This window comes from Anolis sagrei, chromosome 3, assembly GCF_037176765.1.
Source record: "Anolis sagrei isolate rAnoSag1 chromosome 3, rAnoSag1.mat, whole genome shotgun sequence".
Lineage (NCBI taxonomy): Eukaryota > Metazoa > Chordata > Lepidosauria > Squamata > Dactyloidae > Anolis > Anolis sagrei.
In genome coordinates this window covers 31460376-31485889 of record NC_090023.1, presented here as the reverse complement: position 1 = coordinate 31485889, position 25514 = coordinate 31460376, and the positions used below count along the sequence as shown (strand labels likewise).

At 40.3% G+C, this 25514-nt stretch overlaps 1 protein-coding gene across 1 annotated transcript in view; it reads left to right on the top strand.

Annotated features, from left to right (window-relative positions):
* Window positions 1-25514, top strand: part of FLT3 (fms related receptor tyrosine kinase 3) — a 71303-nt gene that overhangs the window by 35319 nt on the left and 10470 nt on the right. The window contains exons 9-18 of the mRNA XM_060770889.2: window positions 2228-2393; window positions 12906-13012; window positions 14000-14117; window positions 16466-16641; window positions 18441-18541; window positions 18631-18763; window positions 18866-18970; window positions 22120-22230; window positions 23711-23864; window positions 24993-25114. Coding sequence (XP_060626872.2) covers window positions 2228-2393; window positions 12906-13012; window positions 14000-14117; window positions 16466-16641; window positions 18441-18541; window positions 18631-18763; window positions 18866-18970; window positions 22120-22230; window positions 23711-23864; window positions 24993-25114 — 1293 coding nt within the window. The remainder of the gene's footprint in view (window positions 1-2227; window positions 2394-12905; window positions 13013-13999; window positions 14118-16465; window positions 16642-18440; window positions 18542-18630; window positions 18764-18865; window positions 18971-22119; window positions 22231-23710; window positions 23865-24992; window positions 25115-25514) is intronic.

The following is a 25514-nucleotide window of genomic DNA, read 5'->3' as shown; positions in this document are numbered from 1 at the left end:
CTGGGAAAGCCTCGTTCCATAGCCAGGATTTCACTAGCTTCCTGAGAGTCAGGAGGGAGGGGGCAGATCTAATCTCATTTGGGAGGGAGTTCCATAGCTGGGGGACGACCACAGAAAAGGCCCTGTCTCTCGTTCCCAGCAGACGTGATTGCAAAATTGGCGGGACTGAGAGCAGGGCCCCACCAGAAGATCTTAACAGCCTTGATGGTTCATAGGGGAGGATACGTTCGGGCAGGTAAAATATTTCAGTTTTAGAGTACAATCCAAGGGAAGCCTCATACTGAAGAAATACTTGTTATCTCATTTTCCAAAGTGAAGAGTCGGGGTGTTATTGCATTCCATGGGTAAAGAGGAATCCTCCAGCCGTGCTGATATCTCAGAGGGCTAGATCGCAGCAGAAAGCAAACAGCTTGCTCTGCTAAGACAAGAGAAAGGATCCTGCCAGCCTGACATTTGCCCACCTTGTAAAGCCTGGGTTAACTAGTGGCAAGAAGAGAAAGGCCATTTTATGTAAACATACAGCCATTATGCCCAGGATTAAAATAACTGTATATACACAGACCTAAGTCACAAAGTACCCCCCCCCCACCCCACCCCAAAAGTTGGCTTATCCTCCATGAGTCAATTTATCCACCATGACTTAATTTATTTATTTATTTATTTCATTTACTTATACCCCGCCCTTCTCACCCCGGGGGGGACTCAGGGCGGCTTACAGTGGGGGCACAATTAGATGCCCAAAACAATTCACAAGCAATACAAATACAAACAATTCAACAATTAATTAAAAACATCAGTACATAATAAAATAATCTAAGTATTGTGCCTTAATTCTTATTTTTAAAAAAAGAACCATCACCTTTTCTGAATAATGTGATAAAAGAAAGAGCTTATTTATTTATCAATCGTATTTATACCCCACTCCTCTCACCCTGAAGGGGACTCAGAGTGGCCTTACAATAGGCAGCAATTTGATGCCACATAAAAGAGACATATAATAAAATACTCATATACATTAAAAAATATACATTAAAGCATTAAAACCAACTATTTAACTATTTTAAAAAACATGCAATCCAAAATCATAGTCCAAGAGCCATTCCAGTCATAATTGCACATATTCCATCATAACTTATTAAATATGGAATATTGTCCAAATCTTGGTCCCATAGCCATGTTTTTACTCTCTTTCTGAAGGTCAGGAGGGAGGGAGTTGATCTGAGCTCGCTGGGTAGGGAATTCCATAACCAAGGGGCCACCACTGAGAAGGTCCTGTCCCTCATCCCCACCAATCACACCTGCGAAGGAGGATTGGACCAAAATAGGACCTCTCCAGAGTATCTTATCCCCTGAGATGGTTCATAGAGGGAGATATGTTCTGAAAGATAATTTGGGCCAGAACCATTTAGGGCTTTATAGGCTAAAGCTAGCACTTTTAATTGTGCTCGGTAGCAGACTGGCAGAGCTTACTCTGGAAGAACCTAAAAGAAATACCAATTTGCTCGGTTCTTTCCACCATGGCACCCTTTCTGGCCATTTTGATGCTTGAATGGGAAAACAGCAGCAGCCAGGGGCAGTTTGCTCATGAGACTATGATGATCTTTCTCTTGACCACAGAATGACCTTTGACTTATCCACACATTACATCAAAATCCATAACTTTGGTCCCCAAACCTGTCCTTGATTTTACATGAGGGTGAAATGCACAAGTATATAGGGTACATAACTGCATCACATCGGTTATCTCTTGCTTATCTCTTGCTGTTCTGCTTGTGAGTTACTCAGAGAATCATTTGGTTATTGTGGGGAAAAGAATCCTGGGCTAGATCAAGAGTGAGCATATTGCAGCCTGTGGCAACATGTGGCCCACAAGGCATTTTTGTAGTCCATAAGACTGCAAATATCCCCCCCTCCCCCCAAAAATGCCCTTTAAATAAAAAATGCTTTAAACTCCCTCCATGTCAATTCTTATTGTAAAAACAATCCTCTATTGCTTCTTAAAGTTACAAGTTACTAACCGGAGTGCCATACAGGGAGCAGACAACTCCTATGTTACGGCAGCTCCACTGGCTGCTTTCTTCATTTTTAAAACACTTCTTAAAATGTTGCTTCTTAACTAACTAGGGCATATACTAAATAAATAATTAAGAAACGAAATACCCATGAAATATCATGTTTCAAATAAATGGTACATTTCTATTGTTACTTTTGATACATCTTTTATCAGATGAAGGATTCATCAATATCACTGATTTCACGGAAAAGTTGGAAGTTGGCATAAAGGAAACAACTTGCCTTGAAGTAAAATTGAAAGCCTACCCACCAATCACGTGTATTTGGACATTTTCCCAAATATCATTTCCTTGTCAGCAAAATTACACCGATGATTACAGGTAATTCTTTTTTTCTGAATATGTTTTTGCTATAGTCAAAGTCTTTGAGGTCATAGCTCTTTGCAGTTTCTTTCCTTATTTCTGATTTGCCATATTTCTTCAATTGTAAGATGCCCTCGATTGTAAGATGCACATTAATTTCAGCACCACCATCAACAACAACACATACAATACACGTGTGATTTCAAGACATTTTTAGAGATTTTTATACAGGAAAAAGTGTGTCTGGGAACTGAAGAAATACAGTATTATGTTTATTGTTGTGTACCTTCAAATCCATAGCAATCCTAAGAGCAATCTGTCACAGGATTTTCTTGGCAAATGTGTTCAGAATAAGTTTGCTATTGCCTTTCTCTGAGGCTGAGAAAGTGTGACATGTTCAAAGTCAATCAGTGGGTTTCATGGCCAAGTAGGGATTCGAACCCAGGTCTCTCGAGTCCAATGCTCAAACCAGGGACCCATGCTGGGTCCCTTAATAATTTTGGATAACAATAATACTTTATTTATAGGTTGCCCTATCTGCCCTGGGGATACACTTTGTATTGCTATTGCCATGATCTATACTGGCCTGTATAGCATTTATTCATATTATAGTAGGTAAAAGTAAAGGTTTTCCCCTGACATTAAATCTAGTTGTTTCCAACTCTGGGGGGTAGTGCTCATCTCAAATTTCTAAGCCAAAGAGCCGGCGTTGTCCGTAGATGCCTCCAAGTTCTTATGGCCAACATGACTGCATGGAGCACTGTTACCTTCCTGCTGAAGCAGTACTTATTGATCTATTCACATTTGCATGTTTTTGAACTGCTAGGTTGGCAGAAGCTGGGGCTAATAGCAAGAGCTCACTCCGCTTCCCAGATTTAAACTGCCGACCTTTTGGTCAGCAAGTTCAGCAGCTCAGCACTTTAACCCACTGCGCCATCAGGGGCTCAGTATAGTAGAGATCCTAGGAAGTATGAAGTCATATTACAATCATGAAAATTTAGAATTTGAAGGATTACTAGAATCATCTAGTCCAGTGGTTCTCAACCTATGGGTCCCCAGATGTTTTGGCCTAAAGCTCCCAGAAATCCAGGCCAGTTTACCAGCTGTTAGGATTTCTGGGAGCTGAAGGCCAAAACATCCAGTAACCCACAGGTTGAGAATAACTGGTCTAGTCCAATCGCTCTAGCATGCAGGAATTCACAACTAAAACACTCCTGAAAGATAACCTTCCAACCTATGCCTAAACACTTACAAATATAGAGAGTTCTCTCGTTTGCTTTGTGATACATGTCTTCCTTTGTTGCATGGGCTTCTACATTGTGTGCATCACCAGGTACCTGGACCCAACTACTACTACATGCTTTGCTGTAACATTACTCAGGTCATTGTGGGAAATTCTTAGAACCAAGCCTCTTCTCCCCCTCCCACCCCAACAAGGAAGCTTATGACATGTCAGGGGTCAATAGTGGGTTTCCAATACCCCAGTGCCTGTGCAAAGGAGCGTTGTGTTACTGATATTGTGGGAAGTGGCAGGCTAATGCATGCATCTATTCATTTACATCAGGCCTGGGCAAACGTTGTCCCTCTGTGTGTTTTGGACTTCAACTCCCACAATTCCTAACAGCCAACCAGCTGTTAGAAATTACGGGAGTTGAAGTCCAAAATACCGGGCAGGCCAAAGTTTGCCTAGGCCTGATCTACATCAAGGATGGGGCTTTGTGGCTTTCCTGATTGATTGATTGATTGATTTTCTGGGCAATGATAAAGAGTACCGGGAGTTGCAATCCAAAATGTCTGCAGAGCTGTATGATTTCTACCTCTGGTCTAAATGCAAAGGGCTTTATTTATATTCTTCATTCCTCCCTTCCTATAACAATAGTTATACTGAGTACTCTAATTCTGATACATTTTTATTTGTTTTTGTTGTGTGTCCATTTATGATGTCTGGTAATTCTAAAGCAACCCTATCATGGATTTTTCTTTGCAAGATGTGTCCAGAGCAAGTTTGCCATTGCCTTCATCTGAGGCTGAAAGAGTATGATGTACCCAAGTTTATATATTGAATTTTGAGGGGATTCAAACCCCTATTTCCCAAGTACAACACTCAAATCATTACAACAGTCTGGCTTTCTGAGATTCCGATGCTTGCTGACCACTTAGTCTGAAATATCACCAAAGACACTCCTGCTCCTTCATTTATTTCTGCTGGAGCCATTCATTGGTCTGAGATTTCAGATTTCTAGGTGCTGGAATTGATAAGAGATGGATTCCAGCATGCAATATCTTAGTCCAAGAACATACATGATCCCCCAGCCCACATGTTGATTTCATTAATGCAACTCCAAATAGTTAAATAAGGGATTCCTTGCCCTTCTATGTAAAATGAATCATTAATACGTAAGAAACTGGGATAGTCCCATGTTGGTTGAGATGGATCTCAGTTCGTATGACTCGGCAAACAGGAGCATAGAACAATAACTGCTGACCTCTTCACGCATTTGCTTATTTAAGCACAAGGAGGAAGCTGGTAGGCCTGTGTGCCACAGACCTTGAAAGTACAGATGTCCCCTGCTGCATTGTGGCTTCTTATACCATGAAAGCAGTTTCTATATATAAAGAATTGTTCCAGAACATTTGAATATTTTTCACTTTTTGTTGTTGAAAAAATGCAACTTCATTTCTTTCCCCATGTGCTCAGTTTTCTCTTGGAGCTGATCAACTCATAAGTTATCTGGTTGAGAAGCTTTATGCTCTCCTACTTAACAGGAATATCTTCCTAACTGTAAGAGCTGTTCAGCCATGGAACTTTCTGTTCTGGAGTGTGGTGCAGGCTCCTTCGTTGGAAGCTTTCAAAGCCAAACAGGAAGCAGCCAGGCTTTAGAGCTGCAAGACTATTCATTGATAACCAAGATGGTCAATTGCAACATTCACACTTGCCTCAAGCAGGCAGGAGTTCTTTCTCCCGCTCTGGACATTCCACAGTTATATAAATCCCACTTTCCTAATTTCCAACAGACCTCACAGCTTTTGAGTATGCCTGCCATAGATGTAGAGAGAATGCTTCTGGAACTTGGCCACACAGTCTAGAAAACTCACAGCAACCTAACATGGTCAAGGTGGCAAAAGTTTTTGAGGAAAAACACAAAAGCTGCTGGAGAGGCTGTAGCAGTTTGGTTTTGCTTGGCCCTACTAGGAAGAGCAAGACTCTGCCCCTCTTCTCCTTTTCCCCTGTCAAATCAGGATAATTGGAGGGCTATCTACCTTGTGAGTAGGGTGGTACATCAAAGAAAGGACATGGGTCCAGCACCTTCAGTAGTTGTGTGGTAGGGGTCACTCCCATGTGGCATGTTAAATATCTTCTAGGTTTTAATCATAATCTTAAAAGAACTATCTCAGATACTGAATCATATTTGCCAGACAGACTCGGGATGGCTCTTCTAAAATGTGGACTAAGGCTGCAGCAGCTTTGGTAACATACCAGCCACCACCTGCCACTCGATGTTGCAGGACATGCAAGACCCTCTTGCATGGCCCGCTTCCTCTTTCATTCCAGTTCCAAAAATAGAAGATTCCTGGTCTCATTTTCTGCATGGCTTTTTAAAAAACTTATGATGACCAATTTGCATTTCCCTAGGGAGTCCCAACTAGAAAGCCATGACTGGAGGTATGTCAAAATCCCGTTTTATGACCACATGGGGTTAAATGGGCTGGAGAGCCACAAGTTGCGTAGGCCTGGAATTCAAGATTTGAAACCATCGCATCCTCTTTTACCAGACTGACTAAAACAGCCACCACATTGATACACTTTTTTGTAAAATAAATACAATTGAAATTGATAGAAACTGTGACCCAATTTAAAAATCAATATACACTGCAATCATGCATACACCTACTGCTTAATGCTTTCAGGTCAACACATGGCAACCTTATCATTGGACTTTCTTGGAGGTTTACTATTGCCTTTCTCTAAGGCTGAGAAAGTGTAAGTTGCCCAAAGTCACCCATTAGTTTCCAAGATGGTTCAGAAACTCAGACCCTAGTCTCCTTCAGCCCTAGTCTAGTATTCAAATCATTGCACCACACTGGTTCCCAGTAACATCTATGTGTGATAAATGCTGTTTACTGACTTGCTATGCAAACAAATCATAAGCTTTCATAATTAAAAGCAGCTTGAAAAGAGTCTTGTAACTGATCTTATCCACTCTTTTCTTGATGCCATATCTTTAGTGGAAGGTGCAACTTTAGCATCTTTGACAACTGAGTCTCTTCTTAAATGCTTCCAAGGATGGAGAGTCAATCACTGTCTAAGTCTGTCAAACAGCCCTTAACCATTAGGAAGTATCTCAAGACATTTAAATAGCACCATTTTCACTGCCTTTCATTCCTAGCCTTTAGCTCCAGTCCTGCTCTTTAGCAGATAACAGAACGATTTCACCTCCTGTGTGACAGCCCTACAGACATTTGAAAGTCATTGTCATGGATCTCGCTAACTTTCTCCTCTCCATACAAGCCTTTTTCAAATATCTCTGAAGAGTGTTTAGGTTTCTAAACCTCACACTACCTTCCATGGATATAGAGAAAATCGCAGAATTGTGGTGCTGGAAAGAAGATTGACAACCATTTAATTGATGCACCTGCTCTGTATGAATCCATTGCTAAAGCACCTGAAGAGGTGGCCATCTAATTTCTATTTAAAAAGATGGTTTGTTTTTGTGAAGCATTCTCTCCTGACATTTTACCTGCATCTATGACAGGCATCCTCAGAAGTTTTGAGGTCTAGGCAACTAGGAAAATGGGGTTAATATATCTGTGGAATGTCCAGGGTGAGAGAAAGAACTCTTGTCTGTTTGAAGTAGGTGAATGCTTCTATTGGCCACCTTGGTTAGCATTTAATGGCCTAGCAGTTTCAAGGTCTGGCTGATTCCTGCCTGGGGGAATCCTTTGTTGGGAGGTGATTAGCTGGCCCTGATTGTTTCTTGTCTGGAATTGACCTGTTTTTGAGTGCTGTTCTTTATTTACTATTATAATTTTAGAGTTTTTAAATACTGTTAGCCAGATTTTGTTCATTTTCATGGTTTCTTCCTTTCTGTTGAAATTGTCCACATGCTTGTGGATTTCAATGGCTTCTCTGTGTAGTCTGACTTGGTAGTTGTTAGAGTGGTCCAGCATTTATGGAACATGGCCATATAGCCCGGAAAACTTATAACAACCCAGTGATTCTGGCCATAGAAGCCTTTGACAATAGATGGAGTTGTCTTAAAATGCAATACTCAAAGAGGATGTGTTACTCCTTGTATAATATGACTAGTGCATAACAGAATGAAACTATTGCTACTTTGGACATTGTGGATGTAAGACTGCATCAGCTTTAAAATCAGATGTATCACATAGCTATCTCATGATTTATTTTATTTATATCCCACATTTCTCCTGGTATAGTACCCAAAGTGTCTAGACCAGTTTCTTCTGCTTGATCATTTTGATCTTTGCATACATAGGGAAGTGCACATTATATATATTTTCTTGATTGTTTCCCAATGAAACATTGATGACTTTTTATGGTATTCATCTTCACTGGAGATCAGCTGAGAATACTCATCCCAAATTAATAATTTTCTCAAGTTTTGGCTACATTTTTTACTGTCATGGAGAAAGCAACTGAAATATAGGGACTGGCTGGCAAATTAAGAGTGTTTGGAGTGTGGAGGGATGAGTGTGTTGTTTTTGTGATGAGTGCTGAGGAAAGCATTTAATTTCATTGTACAATGTAGAATGGCAATAAAGTTATTCTATTTATTCTATCTTCTTTAAAAACTCTGCTGCTTTGCCTGACAGAAAATGAGAGCAGATAGCTTTTAAAAAACAAGAAATTATGCATAGCAGGCTTTAGTAAGAAATTTCTCCATATTCCAACTGAAAGCTAAATTTCACTTCAACTTTCTTCTTCCATCTCCCTTTTTATGAGCTTTGATTTCAAGCCACACCACAAGGTTTCCACTTCACCTACAACTTCCCCTAACCTTTTCCATAAAACATTCTTAGTACTTTTTGGTTTTCTGTTCCTTGTTTATAAGATTGAAGATATCTCTGTGCTCGCCGTATCACCAACTTTCACTTCCTTTTTTAAAAACTAAAACATATTTGTGTCAATTGCAAGCCTTCCCTTACTCTCAGCAGAAGAAGGTGGATAAATGATTGAATCAGTCTCATTAAATTAAAATGTAACCACATTTGCTCCTATGTCATTACTCTTGTTTATATTTACCAGCCTTGTTGTATATAAGCCAATACGACCAAATTACTGGTCCACCCAAGATCTTTTGTAGCCTGTCTCAAAGCAGTAGATGACACACTCTGCCACTCTCCAAGTCCCAGTACTTAGCTTGAAAACTGCTGCCTGAGGAGATTGTGTGACTTTGCCTAGTGATACAGCTGACTTTGTCAGCAAGAGCATAGTATATTAATCTGTTAAGATTTAAGGGAGAAGGGATAAAACATTTCCTTTCTATGATGGACATGGAGGATGGGATTTCCCTTCCCTAGGAGCACACTTGGCATCTGTGGTGTTTGCAGGAGATTATGGAATATATTGTCGAAGGCTTCCATAGCTGGAATCACTGGGTTGTTGTAAATTTTTCAGGCTGTATGGCCATGTTCCAGAAGCATTCTTTCCTGACATTTCATCTGCATCTATGGCAGGTATCCTCAGAGGTTCTGAGGTTGATTGTGGAATACTTTGTACCATTCCATCAGCTTTGTTTTCTTTGTTGTTGTTGTTCATTTGTTTTCTTGCTCACATACAATTCCACCCACTTAGGACTGCTGTGATACCTCGTTGCCTAGACTACTACATGTTTTCCAGTTGTCCCAATTTGACAGGTCTTGAGAGCAAAAGTACTTTGGGTGGGGGGATATTTTGGAATACCTGTATTTACATATATGTCATAACTAACTATCCTCAGAGGTTAGTCAGATACCAAGATACCAGGGATACCAAGGTGCTTGTTTATAAAGCTATTGTCCTCCCAACCCTGCTCTATGCCTGTGAGACGTGGACTGTCTACAGACGTCACATGCAACTCCTGGAACGATTCCATCAGCGCTGCCTCCGGAAAATCCTGCAAATCTCTTGGGAAGTCAAGCGGACAAACGTCAGCGTGCTGGAAGAAGCAAAGACCACCAGCATTGAAGCGATGGTCCTCCGCCACCAACTTCGCTGGACCGGCCATGTTGTCCGGATGCCCGACCACCGTCTCCCAAAGCAGCTGCTCTACTCCGAACTCAAGAACGGAAAATGGAATGTTGGAGGACAGGAAAAGAGATTTAAAGATGGGCTCAAAGCCAACCTTAAAAACTCTGGCATAGACACTGAGAACTGGGAAGCCCTGGCCCTTGACCGCTCCAGCTGAAGGTCAGCTGTGACCAGCAGTGCTGCAGAATTTGAGGAGGCACGAGTGGAGGGTGAAAAAGAGAAACGTGCCAAGAGGAAGGCGTGTCAAGCCAACCCCGACCGGGACCGCCTTCCACCTGGAAACCAATGTCCTTACTGCGAAAGAAGATGCAGAGCAAGAATAGGGCTCCACAGCCACATACGGACCCACAAGAATATTGGAAGACAATCATCCTCGGAAAGCAAGGGATTGCCTAAGAAAGTAAAGTAAGTAACTGACTATCTTGGAGATAAGGCCAATGTGTAAACACTATTACAAAAACACTATGTTCTAGGGCAGTAGTTCTCAATCTGTGGGTCCTCAGGTGTTTTGGTCTTCAATTTCCAGAAATCCCAGCCAGTTTGCAAGCTGTTAGGATTTCTGGGAGTTGAAGGCCAAAACATCTGGAGACACATAGTTGAGAACCACTGTTCTAGGGTGTATGGGGCTATTTTGCAAAAATCATATGTCTACACAAATGAGAGGGGTGCTTGAGGGTCTCCAAAATGAGCTTGAGGAACCACATATGCCCCATGGGTCACCCTTTGCCCAACATTGTTGTAAATTCAAAAAAAGACTAACATGCCACATAAAGATGTCATAAGGATGTCACATGTGGGACTCTGTCAGCTCCCTGTCACCATTCCCAGCTCACTGTTGCACAAAACCCCTTCCAATGTACGTTCTATTGCTGGTAGAGCTTTGGGGGGAGGGGCAGAGGATCCCCTGATTGTGTCATCATAGCTGTACAAAACCGAGCACATGGAATACTGTGTTGAATTCTGGGCACCACAACTGAAGAGAGATATTGACAATCTGGAATGTGTCCAGAGGAGGGCACATGAGGAGTGGCTTAAAGAGCCTGGCATGTTTAGCCTGCAGAAGAGAAGACTGAGAGGAGACATGATATCCATGTATAAATATGTGAGGGGAAGTCATAGGGAGGAGGGAGCAAGCTTGTTTTCTGCTGCCCTGGAGATTAGGACCTGGAGCACTGACTTCAAACTACAGGAAATGTTCCGCCTGAACATTAGGAAGAACTTGACTGTGAGAACTGTTCAGCAGAGGAGCTCTCTACTCTGAAATGTGGTGGAGGCTCCTTCTATGGAGCCTTTTAAACAGAGGCTGAATGGCCATCTGTTGGGGATGCTTTGAATGCGATTGTCCTGCTTTTTGGCAGAAGGTTGGACAGGATGGCCCATGAGGTCTCTTCCAACTCTATGACATCTTCTACATAGATCTACTGTGGCCCTCCAGAATTCTCATCATTGCCTCATGTCATTGTCTGCCTCTGGCTATGAGGGCGTAGCTAGATACAGTGTGCTTTGCTCATTGTGGAGGAAGGAAAGGAAAATCAACTTCTGCAAACACACAAGCATAAGATGGACTTATGCTTGTGTATGTCACTAGTAGGATGCCACCCAAAATTTGTGGTAGATCTTTCAATCTTTTTCCTACAACCACTGTGAGCACTTTTCTAGGGATGAGCTTTAGGGTAGCCTAGAGATCTGAATTTTCTTTTTGTGTCCTTGTTCTGCTAATAATGTCTCTCTGCTGCATTTTTGTCTTCTTCCTCTAGCTGCTTGGTCTTATTTCTTGGCAGGAGAAATGGAGGTGAGAAAGGAGATCACAGGCTGATAAACTGTTCAACAGCCTCTTTTGTCTCCTTTGGAGACTATTAGGCAGACTCCTTTCTCTTTTGCTCCTTTGCGTTGTCTTGTGCAGGTCCAGCTTCATGTCCACCCTTGCTGTAGTTCTGTATTCAATCAACAGGATGGAGGGGAGGCATTTCAAGTGCATCTTGGTGTTCCTGAGTAGGAGATGAGACTCAGGCCCAGATGAAGGTAAGTGGGAGCCTGACTATGTGTTTGCTGATGCTCAAGTCCAAGTTTGTCTGGAAAACCATCATTTGTATCTCAGGAGCTTGGCTTGCTCTGACTGCAGTGCTGTTGCTTTCTTGTGTTTTTATTTCTTCTCCTTTTGTTCTAGACAGATTTAGAGAAATGGGGCAGGAACTCAACTCTGTCAGCAGCTCTTCCATGTTTGTACTATTGTGCTACAACTGACCAGTGTTAAAGATGTGAATGTCACTGTCACTGTTTCCCATATTTAATTTCCTTCTGACCTCACTCTCAACAATCCCATACCCAACTTGCATGTGTGCATTTATATAATGTTTCTCATATTTATTTGTAGCATCTCTGTCCATCTTCCACAAAATAAGTTAATTACAGGATGTCTTCAGATTACAAATATCCGACTTGCAAATGACTTACAGTTAAAAACAGGGGTAAGAGAGAAATCGACCCCACGGAAGGGAAATTCACTTCTGAAAGAGTGATCTGGGGGGGGGGGGGGATGTCTCAATTGAAGCTTTATCACAATTCTTGTATCTACAACAAGCCCAATTTTCAAAATCCAGTTATCACATGAGAGAAAAAGAGATCTGGGAATTGTAACTCCTGACACACAATGATTATTCTGAGTCATCAAGGTCCAGATTACAAATGAAGTTCAACACCCACAAAACCTAGCTTGGCCTTGAATCCTATTTGCTTGTGAAAATATATACTGTAGTCTGAAGTTGCTGCAGGACAGAAAACTGCACATTTATGTTGAACATGTGAAGCACGCCTTCATTTGATTCCATGCTGTTCTCTTGTTGTTGATTTCCTAGATGTACTACATAGGTTGGTTGGCTAGCCATGGATGCTGTTTGGAATATCTTTCATCTTCATTACCTTCCTCACCGTAGTGATCTCTAAATTTGTGGAATTATGACTCTTATCATGACCAGACAGCATGGTCAATTCATTAATCAGAGCAAAGGGAAGGATGTGGCACACTCAAATCTTCCTGCATTGTAACTCCCATCATCTCTCACTATTGGCTATGCTGCCTAGGGATGATATGAGTGCCTATCCAATAGCATCTATTGAGAACCCCACCCTATTCTCTTCTGTTCATAGAAGAAAGTATCTGTGGTGCTATTTTGGGGTTCATATTCTTTGAGAGCTGCCTGGTTAGCTTTTAAGAAAACATAATTATTGCATCTGAATACATGCTTGGATGACTCTTTCTTCCTTCCTTTATGAAACAGCATCTCTGCAACATTCTGTGACCATAAATACCAACCAGGTGAATATGAGTTCTATGCAGAAAATAGTGATGCCTTCGTAAGGAGAAAATTAAAACTCTATGTTAAAAGTGAGTAAAATAAAAACAAAGTTTGGCATGTTTATTTATTTATTTATTTACTTGTTTTTCAGATGTTTATACTCATTTTCATCGAATCAAATTCAAAGCAATTAAAAAAAATTAACCGAACTCCAATAAAATATTATGCATTTATTTTGTTTCTTGGATGTTCTTTTTCTTTTTTTACAGTAGACTGTAGACATAGTACAGATCATTTTTTCCAGAAAAAAATACAGGTTGAGCATCCCTTATCCAGTATTCTTAAATCTAAAATTTATTTATTTATTTATTTGCTACATTTGTATACCACACCTCTAAGCCCACAGGTGACTCAAGGCTGTTCACAAGGCAACAATTCAATGTCATCAACATAAGAAGGGCGGGGTAGAAATGATGTAAATAAATAAAATAAATAAATATAGTTATTCCAAAACCCAGGGAAGAAAATCCAAATCCAAAAGATTTAGCCAAGAATTTCAGATAAGAGATATTCAAACTGTTATATATAAGTAAATGCAACAGCTTAGACAGAGGGAGGTGACCTCTCATGTTTTATTTTTGTAATGCCTTCTCTTGGGAAGGTACCTATTCCTAGGCTGTACCATTATGTATTTGCAACCTTCACGGCCCACAAGATTAAGGCAAATGTGCTCAAAGTTTGGACAAATAGTTAGCTAAGAAGGCATTGTAGTTCTTTGACACTTTGTGACCTGGGGCTCTTTTATACTGCACATGTATAGCACTCAATTCTACTTTGACCACCATCCTATTAAATCCTGGAATTTTTTTGTTAATTGAAGCACCTTTGAAAAGGCACCCAGGCATCTCCATAGTCTCCTTCCCTTTTCTCTTATCTGGTTGCATTTGATTATAACCAATGTATCCTAGCCAAATTTAGTAGTAACAGGACAAGCTCTACTTTAGAGATTTGTTCTTGCAAATTTTGGGAATTATTTTTCTAAAAGTATTGTATGCTGTTTTGCTATATCTTTCTAGGAAAACCAGAAGTAATTATGATTTCAACACCAAATGCAGAAGACAGCATTTCTTGCATCTCTGAGAGCAATCCTGCACCATCCTGGGTCTGGAAGGAGTGTCCTATAGAGGATACAAAGTAAAGAAAGATACTATTTCATTTTACTCCAGTAAATAAATATGCCTGTAAATCCCCCCCCTTTTTTTTTTATTTGCAAAGTAGTGGTTAGGTTTCTGAACACCATCATGACATTAGGAGTGTCGTCCGCATGCGTAGGTCTCCCACGCTAAAAGGATGCTATGTATTTAAATAACTTAAGCTTTGTTTTTTGGCATGAATATATAATTGTAATTCTTGCGTTATGCTAAAATGCATACATAACCCATAACACCTCATAACACCTTGTGGTTATGGCAATTATGTTTTAACTTGAATTGTTTTTAATATTATTTTATTTATTTATTTGATTTGTATACCGCTACTCCCAATTTGACTCGGAGCGGTTTACAGCAGTAGATTAAAACAATACAATTAACTTTAAAATACAATAAAAACAAGAACAGACATAGTCCCGAGTTATTCATTATGATGTTTAATGCTGTTTTAATTTTTGTATACAATATATTTTAAGTTGTATTGTAATACTTTTATTTGTGAGCCGCTTTAAGTCTCCGTATGGAGAGAAAAAGCGGGATATAAATAAACATAATAATAAATAATAATAATACATTAGAACTCAGACATATTTCTATGATATTTTTGTTTAGTTTTTTATATACACAGAAAGTTTAATATTATGTTACATTGAGAAGTTCAAACCAATTGTCTAATGATTCATCTTGGCTTTTCTTTTTCACCAATTAAGATACTGTTAGACATTGAGAATTTGTGTTAATCCAACAACTAAGAAGGTTCTGAGAATGTGATTTTAATGTAGGGGAAATGTAGCAGCTCACAGTGAAGCCCAACTGTGATATGTTATAGCCAGTAGCTGTCTACTCATAGCCGTCTACTCATTCCTACTTTCTGTTAGGAATTGTGGGAGTTGAAGTCCAAAACACCTGGAGGGTCAGTGTTTGCCCATCCCTGCTCTAGAGTTTGTGACAGGAGGATGAAGTGATAGATGTCCAATCAGTGAGCCCCTGAATCATCCTTCTTCAGTTTGGTACCTGGCAGATAGTTTGGTCTATAACTTCCATTGTCCTTAGCCATTCTCCAAAACACCTGGAGGGTACCAGGGTGTGCTACGTCTTCAGTGGAGAACTTGAAAGTATCTGCGGGATTTCTGGGGAAGAGGGGAGGAATTGACTGGTCCCAGTTTCTAGTCCCAGTCAGATAACTCCCCTACTCCTTATCCAAGCTTTTTAATATCATCTTGTGCTCTATTAAAGAAGTAACTTCATGGAGAAAGATCTGTGAAGATGGTCTTAACATTGAGATGAAATGGCTTGTAGTATCCCATAAGACTCTACAACAGTGGTTCTCAGCTTGTGGGTCTCCAGATGTTTTGGCCTTCAACTCCCAGAAAACCTAACAGCCGGTAAACTGGCTGGGAATTCTGGGAGTTGTAGGCCAAAACACCTGGGGATCCACAGGTTGAGAACCACTGCTCTACAATTTCAAGTCCAAGCTAGAGTTAGATTTATTGAATCATTGAAATTTGCATACTTTTTTGACTTGTTATTTGGCAATTGATTCAATGAGTTTATTTTACTTGCAAGCAACAATTGAGTATAGTTGATACATTGTGGTTGTCCACATATATTATTTCACCTCCAGCCTAAATGAAAGAGAAGGGTTGGGTAGGATGAGTCTGAGGCTCTAGTTTCAATGGGGCAATATTATAGTTTATAAGAAAAATATCTAGGCATAACCTCTAAATAAAAATGGCCTGCATACTAAAAACGATAGAAAGTTCTGTATTCATTCCAATTTATTAATAACAAATATTATGGTGTGTAAAGCATAGGATTCTCTTATTGATTTTACCTGAAATTTGGAGAAGAAATAGAAAAAATATGAACCATTGCGGAGATTAAGATCGTCTGGGGGATGCCCTGCTCTAGGTCCCACCTCCTTCGCAGGCATGACTGGTGGGAATGAGAGACAAGGCATTCTCAGTGGTAACCCCTTGGGCATGGAACTCTCTCCCCAGTGACATTAGATCAGCTCCCTCCCTCCTAGCCTTCAGAAGAAAGGTAAAAAACCTGGCTGTGGAATCATTCGAAGAATAATGCAATTTACAGATTTGGAATTTATGGAATGACTATGGATGGTGTGCTTTTAAGATAGAATGTAATGTTTTAAAATGTTTAATATGTTTTAATTTTAATCTAATTTAATTTTTTTTAACTGTATGTGTTTTAAGGGCATTGAACAATTGCCTCTATGTGAGCCGCCTTGAGTCCCCTTAGGGGTAGAGAAAGGCAGGGTATAAATGGAGTAAACAAACAAACAAATAACTGATTAGATTTTCCCCCTGTCAGTTGTACAGAAATCACGAAGGGAATTACAAATGATTTACGTGAAGGAAAGACCTTTGGTTCCTGGAGCACAACGAGCACTTTACGCATGAGTGAAGTACAAAATGGCTTTCGGCTTGAGTGTTGTGCAAACAATTCATTTGGCCAGTCCTGTCAAACAAACACTGCTCGCCTTAAAGGTACTATACCATCACGCCTATCCAGTTCATGGTTCCACTTTGCATATAGATCATTGTGAAATGTTGTTGAGAAGATGAGATTCTGAAATCCAAAGGAGAAATTTGAGTCTTGAGAAAACTGGACATTTCTTCTGGAGTAATTATTAACTAATGAAAAAATATTGGGCTGTAGATACTAGCAATCTGATCCTTCACATTTTTCCTCAAAGCTGAAAACAGTAACTTTTTTCTAATTATTGCTCCCATAGACCACAGTTGCCTGTGGGATTCTTGAAGTTGTAGTTCAAATAAAAAACATTATCACTAGTTCTTTGTCTCAGGCTTATACTGTGGTAAAATCACCAGTGTCAAGTGTGGGACTCGTGTATCTCCTTGTTTTTTGTGGACTACAAATTCCAGCATTATGTACAGCAGTGTTTCTCAACCTGGGGGTTGGGACCCCTGGGGGGAGGGTTGAAAGTGGGTACCAGAGGGGTTGCTAGAGGCCATCAGAAAATACAGTATGTTCTGTTGGTCATGGGGGTTCTGTGTGGGAAGTTTGGCCCAATTCTATCATTGGTGGGGTTCAGAATGCTCTTTGATTGTATGTGAACTATAAATCCCAGCAACTACAACTCCCAAATGTCAAGGTCTATTTTTCCCAAACTCGATCAGTGTTCACATTTAGGCATATTGAGTATTCATAACAAGTTTGGTTCAGATCCATTATCGTTTGAGTCCGCAGTGCTCACTGGGTGTAGGTGAACTACAACTCCTAAACTCAAGGTGAATGCCCACCAAACCTTCCATATTGTCGAACACATTCATGGCTGGAATCACGGGATTGGTGTGAGTTTTTTGGGCTGTATGGCCATATTCCAGAAGCATTCTCTCCTGACGTTTTGCCTGCATCTGTGGAAGGCATCCTCAGAGGTTGTGAGGTCTGTTGGAAACTAGGAAAGTGGGGTTTACATATCTGTGGAATGTTGAGAGTGGGAGAAAGAACGCTTGCTTGTTTGAGGCAAGTGTGAATGTTGCAATTGATCAGTTTGATCACCTTGATAACAACTTGATAACAACCTCTGAGGATGCCTGCCATAGATGCAGGTGAAGCGTCAGGAGAAAATGCTTCTGGAACATGGCCATACAGCCTGGAAAATTCACATGGGAGTTCTGTGTGCCAAGTTTGGTTCAATTCCATCATTGGTGGAGTTCAGAATACTCTTTGATTGTAGGTTAACCATAAATCCCAACAACTACAACTCCCAAATGACAAAATAAACCCCTCCCCCTAACCCCACCAGTATTCAAATTTGGTATATCAGGTACTTGTGCCAAATTTTGTCCAGTGAATGAAAATACATCCTGCATATCAGATATTTATATTATGATTCATAACAGTAGCAAAATTACGGTTATGAAATAACAACGAAAATAATTTCATGAGGAACTGTATTAAGGGTCAATGACATTAGGAAAGTTGAGAAACACTTATGTACAGTATCAGTGTACATCAGTGTACATACTCTTTATTTTGGTATTTTTTCCACAGTTCTTTTTATGAGAATATGTGTCTTCTGTCCACCTGGCATAATGGAGAACTAGTGCAGAAAAACTAATTTTCTCTGTTTACTAATGTTAAGGATTTTTTTTTTTGCTTGGTCCCCAAACTGGAAAAACCCAAAGTTTGGTGTTCTTTGCAGCTCAAGTCCTTAAAAATCCATTTGTAATGGGGAAAAAACTTAAAGTTTGCTCCATTAGTAATAATATTCTAAATGTTTGTCCCATGCAAATAATTTGATTTTCTTTTTGAATTGCAGTATTTGCTCCACCGGATAATATGGCATTATATGGAGTTATTGGATTCTGCTTACCACTGATCATGGCACTGTGCTTATTAATTTACCAAAAATACAGAAAGGTAACAGCAAAATCCCTGCCTTTCCCCCCACCCATTCTCTTTCTCCCTTGTATGCCCTTCCACTATTCACAGTGTCCCATTTTCTGCAGCAAGTTAGGTATGAAAGCCAGCTACAAATGATTCAGATGGTTGGTCCTTCCGATAATGAATATATCTATGTTGATTTCAATGAGGTTGAATATGATCTGAAGTGGGAGTTCCCCAGAGAAAACCTGGAATTTGGTGAGCAGTCTGTGGTCTTCAGCACTAAATTCAGTGTGATCGTAATTATGTCTATACCAAATGGCTAGAGTTACATGCTATTTTCTTCTTTTTACCTTGTAGGGCAAGTACTTGGATCTGGTGCCTTTGGGAAAGTGGTGAATGCTGTTGCATATGGGATCAGTGAAACAGAAGTGTCAGTCCAGGTTGCTGTCAAAATGCTCAAAGGTAATATATATTGTGTGAAACCAGTATAGTGGTGTGGTTTAAGTGTTGGATTCTGACTTTGGAGACCAGGGTTCAAATCCCCACTCAGCCATGAAACCCCCTGGATGGCCAAAGGCAAGTCACACTCTCTCATCCTCAGAAGAAGGCAATGGCTAAACCAGGCATGGGCAAATTTTCTAATTTGGGGGCTGCATGGTGAGCCAGAGCAGGATGGGTGGACTGGGAGTAAAGGGGTTCTCCTCAAGCCCCCTCCCTGCCCTTTCCTCCCCTTTCTCTTCCCTTTTGGAGGCAGAAAGTGAAGGAAAGACAGGAAATATTTGGATCCCAAAAGGGCTGGCCTTGGTCAGGATGAGATGGTGAACGGGATATAAAAAGTGTATCCATTAGCCTCCATATTGCCTACTCCTGATAAAGAATCCTAGAATTCTAGAGATGGAAGAGACCCCCAAGGGCCATCCAGTCCAACCCCCTGCCATGCAGGAAGACACAATCAAAACAGCTTCTGTGGAAATGCCTCCAGAGAAGGCAACTCCGCCACACTCCCAGGCAGCTTATGCCACTCTCCAACAGCTCTTACTCTCAAGAATTTCTTCCTAATCTTTTCAGACGAATCCCCCCCACCTCAATGGGACACCCTTTAAAATATTGAAACATAGTTATCATGTTCCCTTTCTATCTTCTCTTATCCCAGCTAAACATCCCCCAGGAGAAAAGGGGGAAGTAAAAAGAGAAGGAAGAAAAACAGGAAGAGAGGAATAGAAGGGAGGGAGGAAAGAGAGATGGAAGGAAAGACAAAAGGGAAGGAAGAAGGAAGGAAAGAAGGAAGGAAAGAAGGGAAATTGAGAGAGAGAAGGAGGGAGGAAAGAGAGAAGGAAGGACAAAAGAGTGGAAGGGAAGGAGGGAGGGAGAAAGAAAGAGGGGGGTAAGGAAGAGTGGGAGGAAAGGAAGAAGGAAAGAGAGAAGGATGTAAGGGTGGGATGATGAGAGAGAGGAGGGCTTCAGAAAGGAGCCCAAGGGACCGCATTTGGCCCATAGGCCTGGGTTTGTCCATACCTGGGCTAACCTTTTTGAAGCAAATCTTACTAAGAAGACCCTTTCTGTAGAAAAAAAACACAACTTGGGAGTAGCCACTGAGAAGGATCTGTCCTACATCCACCACAAATGTGACTATGATGGTTGTGGGATTGAGAGAAGGCCCTCCCCAGATGATCTTAAAGCAGGCTCATATATTCAAGACTCAAAAGCTGGTCTTCTTCAATATAGACAAGATTGTGTGTTCATAGTCTGCCATGTGGCTCTTGAAGGTGATCCATTAGAAAAAGAGGTGGGAACGTTACTTCAGTACCATAATGAAGGCAGATGCATGGGTATTTCCAGCCAGATTTTCAAGAGTAAATCTGTCTAGGTAGGCCAAACCTGTCAGATTTGTATTCTTCTAAAATTCAATGTATAAAGAAATTTGTAAATTCTGGAAAGTTATTACTAAAACAAAATGAGCAAAACAAGAATCCTTACCTGGCCCTTGTAGTGTGTCCAAGTACAGCAGGCAACAGCTCGGCAGCTCCTTCTACTGGCAAACCAGAGCTGGTGGCATAGAGAAGAAATCTTTTACACGATTAGTCGATTAGTCGTCCAAAGCCCTGCATTGGTAGGCATTGCATCAATGTACAAGTTTTCATTGGACTTCTCACAACAGAGCACGGAAAGTTATTTTTTGGAATAGTACTGGCTATTTGGGCTAAGAACTGTAGTAGAAAAAAGGTTTATGATGTTGTTAGAGTTTCAAATACCTATTGGGTTCAAATTCCTTCTTATGGCTGATATGAGAACATTTATCTTTCTGTTGTGAAATAAAGTATTCCACAAAGTACTTCCTTCTTTACACAGCACATAGTCCAGGGAATGGAAGGAGTGCACCCTATGGTCACTCAAACAAGCCCACAATACAAAATGGCTACACAATGTCTTTAAATGTTAGTGATAGTAACAGAGTTTGGAAATACTTACTTTCTTAGACTACAGTTCCAAAATCCCCAGTGTGGTAGCCAGTTGTAGTCCAATAAAGAACATTTTCCAAATACTATTCCAAGTAGTGTTTTTAAAATGCGGATATTTTCTGAATCATTCTGTTGTCTAGATCTTGTCATCATTGACAAGGGAATTCTTGGAGTTGTAGTCCAAAATGTATCCTAATTCAGTGAGAGTGCCCTCTGTCTAGGAGCGGTCATAGTGGGCTGCAGATTATATTGGAGTAGGCTACTCTTTGGTCTAATGTGATAGGTCTCTTCTTGGCGGTTGTTATATAAACCTATCCTGATAATCTTTAATAATAATAAGGTGATATCTCAAGATTTACCAGGGAATAAGTCCAATTGACTTCTTCCCCAAATTCATAGAATTGAGTTTCACACAGAGACAACCAATGGCTTCCATACTCATGAGGTGGTGGTAATCTGCTCTTATGTTTTAGTACAAACTATATAATAATATATAATAATAAATGTTTGACATATGATTTTGTGATACAAAATCCAGCATATATGTCTCGTTTGCTGTGTCATACTGTGTTTTTGTGTCAGTAAAATAATAATAATAATAATAATAATAATAATAATAATATATTTTATTAGTACTGACATGAACTTGCACCACGTTAGGTAAGGAACAAAGCCATCTTTACAGGATATTATAGAAGAGATGTCCAGGGTTGCTGAATCCTATCCTACAGCTCAGCACCTTGGATAGCTTCTTTAAAACTCCACTGGATCCACTGCCCTACTAAGTTGAAAGGTATCCGCTACTACTGGTACTACAAAATGGGAGTGGAGCAGAGTTTTTAAAACTGTGCTCATCCAGATGTTTTGGACTTCAGCTCCTACAATTCCTAACAGCTGTTAAGGTGGTTGGGATTTCTGGGAGCTGAAGTCCAAAACACCTCGAGAAGCACATTTTGAAAAACACTGGGATGGAGGGCTTAGAAATCTTGTCTGCTTCTCAGGCACTGACCTGTTCTTCATGACAATCTTAGTGAGCTACTGCTTGTTCTCTTTCCAGCCCAGCAGTAGTCCAGAAGGTAACACATCCCCTTGATAATGTAAAACATTGCATTTCCACATATTGTAGTCCTTCTGATGCTTTTCCATTTCTAGAAAAACATAGTTCCTCTGAGAAAGACGCTCTCATGTCTGAACTCAAAATGATGATCCATATTGGGAAACATGAAAATATTGTGAATCTCTTTGGAGCTTGCACCATGTCAGGTAAGAAACAAAGCCATCTTTACAAGATATTAGCTTGTGACCCTCTTCATGTGTTGACTGTACCAGTGTGGTGGCAATTTGGGCTTGCCATATGGAAGGGGTGGCGACTCTCCTTTGGATTCTTCTTCACATTTTAAAGGACCTATCCAAATGCTTAACCTTATACTCAAAAAATATCTCATCTGTTTGTTTGTGCATGCATTCACACAGACTTCTTTATCTGCTCAACATCAGGGGGAAAGCTTCATCTCAAACTCAACAGACCAGATGTTGCAAGAACTGATGTTTTTTGTAAACCTAGTGGTAATTCAGAGCTAAAGAATCCTGAAATGCTTTGGAGTAGTAATACTATTACTGCAGTGGTTCTCAACATGTGGGTCCCCAGATGTTTTGGCTTTCAGCTCTGAGAAATCTTGACAGCTGGTAAACTGACTAGGATTTCTGGGAGTTGTAGGCCACCTGGAGATTCACAGGTTGAGAACCACTGTACTACTGGAAAAAATCCACTCTGTCTTTCCCTCTCTCCACCAGCTACTGTGAGGGTTGTGCTTAAGTTCAGTTAGGAAACTGAGGTTTTGGGATGATAGCAGATAATACCACTGTCCCTATTAATGAGAATATCCCAATACTTTGACTTTGGAAACCCTGGTTCCATTACAATGGTCCTGAAAGTTGTGGTCAATGGACTGATGCTAGTCCATAAGCAATCAGTTGTTGGCCTATGGAGAGTTTATTTATTATTTATTTAGAACTTTTATATCCCATTCTTCTCTACCTCCGTGAAGGGACTCAGAATGGCTAACAGCAAGATTCAATGCTATACAATAAATAACATCATAAAACAACATACACAATACAACATACACAATAAATAACTTCTAAAATACATATAAAAGACAATTCATCAAGTTAAAACCATCATCCAATTCAATACAAACATTGTAGTCAAATAACTCTTAGTCTATACCAGATCATCCATCAATCTGCGAATGCCTGATTCCAAAGCCAGGATTTTAGCTTCTTCCTGAAGGACAGGAGGGAGGGGGCAGACCTAATCTCACCAGGGGGAGAGTTTGATAGCCGGGGGGCCACCACAGAGAAGGCCCTGTGTCTCGTCCTCACCAAACACAACTGCAAAGGTGGTGGGACCGAGAGCAGGGCCTCTCCGGAAGATCTTAACTCCTTGATGGTTTATAGGAGAAGATACGTTTGGATGGATAAACCAAGCCAGAATGGTATAGGGTTTTGTAGGTTAAAACCAGCACTTTGAATTGTGCTGGTTTTAACTGAGTTTTAACTGAGTTTCTAGTAAAGAAAGAAAGATCTGTACTCAATTGGCCCTAATATGGCACTAGTTCCTGGAACACTGAGAGTTGTGGTGGCAGCCCCTCATATCATATAGCTCAAAAAACATGTCTGGGTTAGAAGCTACATACCAGATATTTATTTGTCTGTCTGTTCATTACAACTATATTTTCAGGACCAATTTATTTGATTTTTGAATACTGTTGCTATGGAGATCTCTTGAACTACCTACGAAGCAAAAGGGATAGGTTTCACAAGACATGGACTGATATCTTCAGAGAACCTAACTTCAGTTTTTACCAGAGTTTTCCAGGTCAAACAAATTCCAGGTAATCACTAAGCTTTGTCAAGAGTTCAATAACTATTGAGCAAAGATGAGGAGGGAATCCTGGTTCCATCGTGCATGTGTTGAGATGTTGTGGTTCTGGCTTGTGCCTGGTCTGTCTTTGTCATGAGTCATTATGCTTTCCCTTCCTATTTCAAACCACTTCCACAACAAAATGAAACAGCACAAAACAAAATTACACAAATACACATCCTATCCTTTTTTGCTTCTGTAAAGTTATGTGTGTTTGCTCATATAGAAGCTGCTGCCTGGAAATATTAACAAAACAGAAAGTTCTATTAGAATGAACCATATATCTGGAAGAGAGGTTTCTGGGTTCTGCTAGTATTGTGTAAGAGAGAAAGATATGTGGGAGGAAATGAAACCAGCTTTTTTTCTTCATGTCAGGAGTGACTTGGGAAACTGCAAGTTACTTCTGGTGTGAGAGAATTGTCCGTCTGCAAGGATATTGCCCAGGGGACGCCTGGATGTTTGATGTTCTGCCATCCTTGTGGGAGGTTTCTCTCATGTTCCCACATGGGGAGGTGGAGCTGACAGAGGGGGCTCAACCCACTCTCCTTGGATTTGAACCACTGACCTATTGGTCAGCAGTCCTGCCAGCACAAGGGTTTAATCCATTGTGCTACTGGGGGCTCCAAACCAGGGCTGAGAATATGATATACACTTCCCTCAAACAGGCAAAATTCTTTCTCCTACCCTGGACATTCCACAGATATATAAACTGGCTTGCCTAGTTTCCAACAGACCTCACAACCACTGAGGATGCCTGCCATAGATGTGGGTGAAGTGTCAGGACAGAATGCTTCTGGAACATGGCCATACAGTCTGGAAAACTCACCGCAACCCAGTGATTCCAGCCATGAAAGCCTTCAACAACACACGAAACAAATATTTATAAAATAACCATATGGATCTGTGTTAAAGATTTGGTTCCTGTTTTTCTCTAAATCTACTTTTTTATTTTATGCTTAACCTTCAATAACAATTATTTTGGTTCCTGTTCATGTATTTCATGGAGAAGTAATGTTCATTCTTACTGATATCTTCTTGGCTATTAACAATACTTTTTTTTTTGAAACACATAAATAATCCACCATGATTTTTTTTCCAGAAATAAAAATCCACTAACAAATGGGTCATACATACCAGCAGATGGCTTTGGAAACACTGATATAAAACTAAGCTTGGATTTCACCTCTAAAACGGCTACAGTTGCTCTCCTTTCGGAGGAAGGTGAGAAATTAAAGTGTCCTTTGAGAATGAATATACCTATAAGAACAGCTAGACAATGGCTTTGGCAACGTAGTTCTTTAAAAACAACCCTGCAAGTTTGAAGTGGAGCAGTTATTTGCTGAATAATCCTGATTAACAGAGTATTGAGTTCTATAAAATGATCAGACAACCTTTGGTTCATCTAGGGCACAGCTCAGGACTACAGGCAGTCCCCAGGTTACAAACAAGATAGGTTCTGTAGGTTTGTTCTAAAGTTGAATTTGTATGTAAGTCAGAACAGGTACATTTTTAAAGTGTAGCTCTAGCCTATCACAGCGTGATGTTTTGTCTCAGGGTATTTTTGCTTAGTTATGGATGGTTTCTTGAGATTCTTAAAAGAAGAAGAAAGACATAAGAAAAA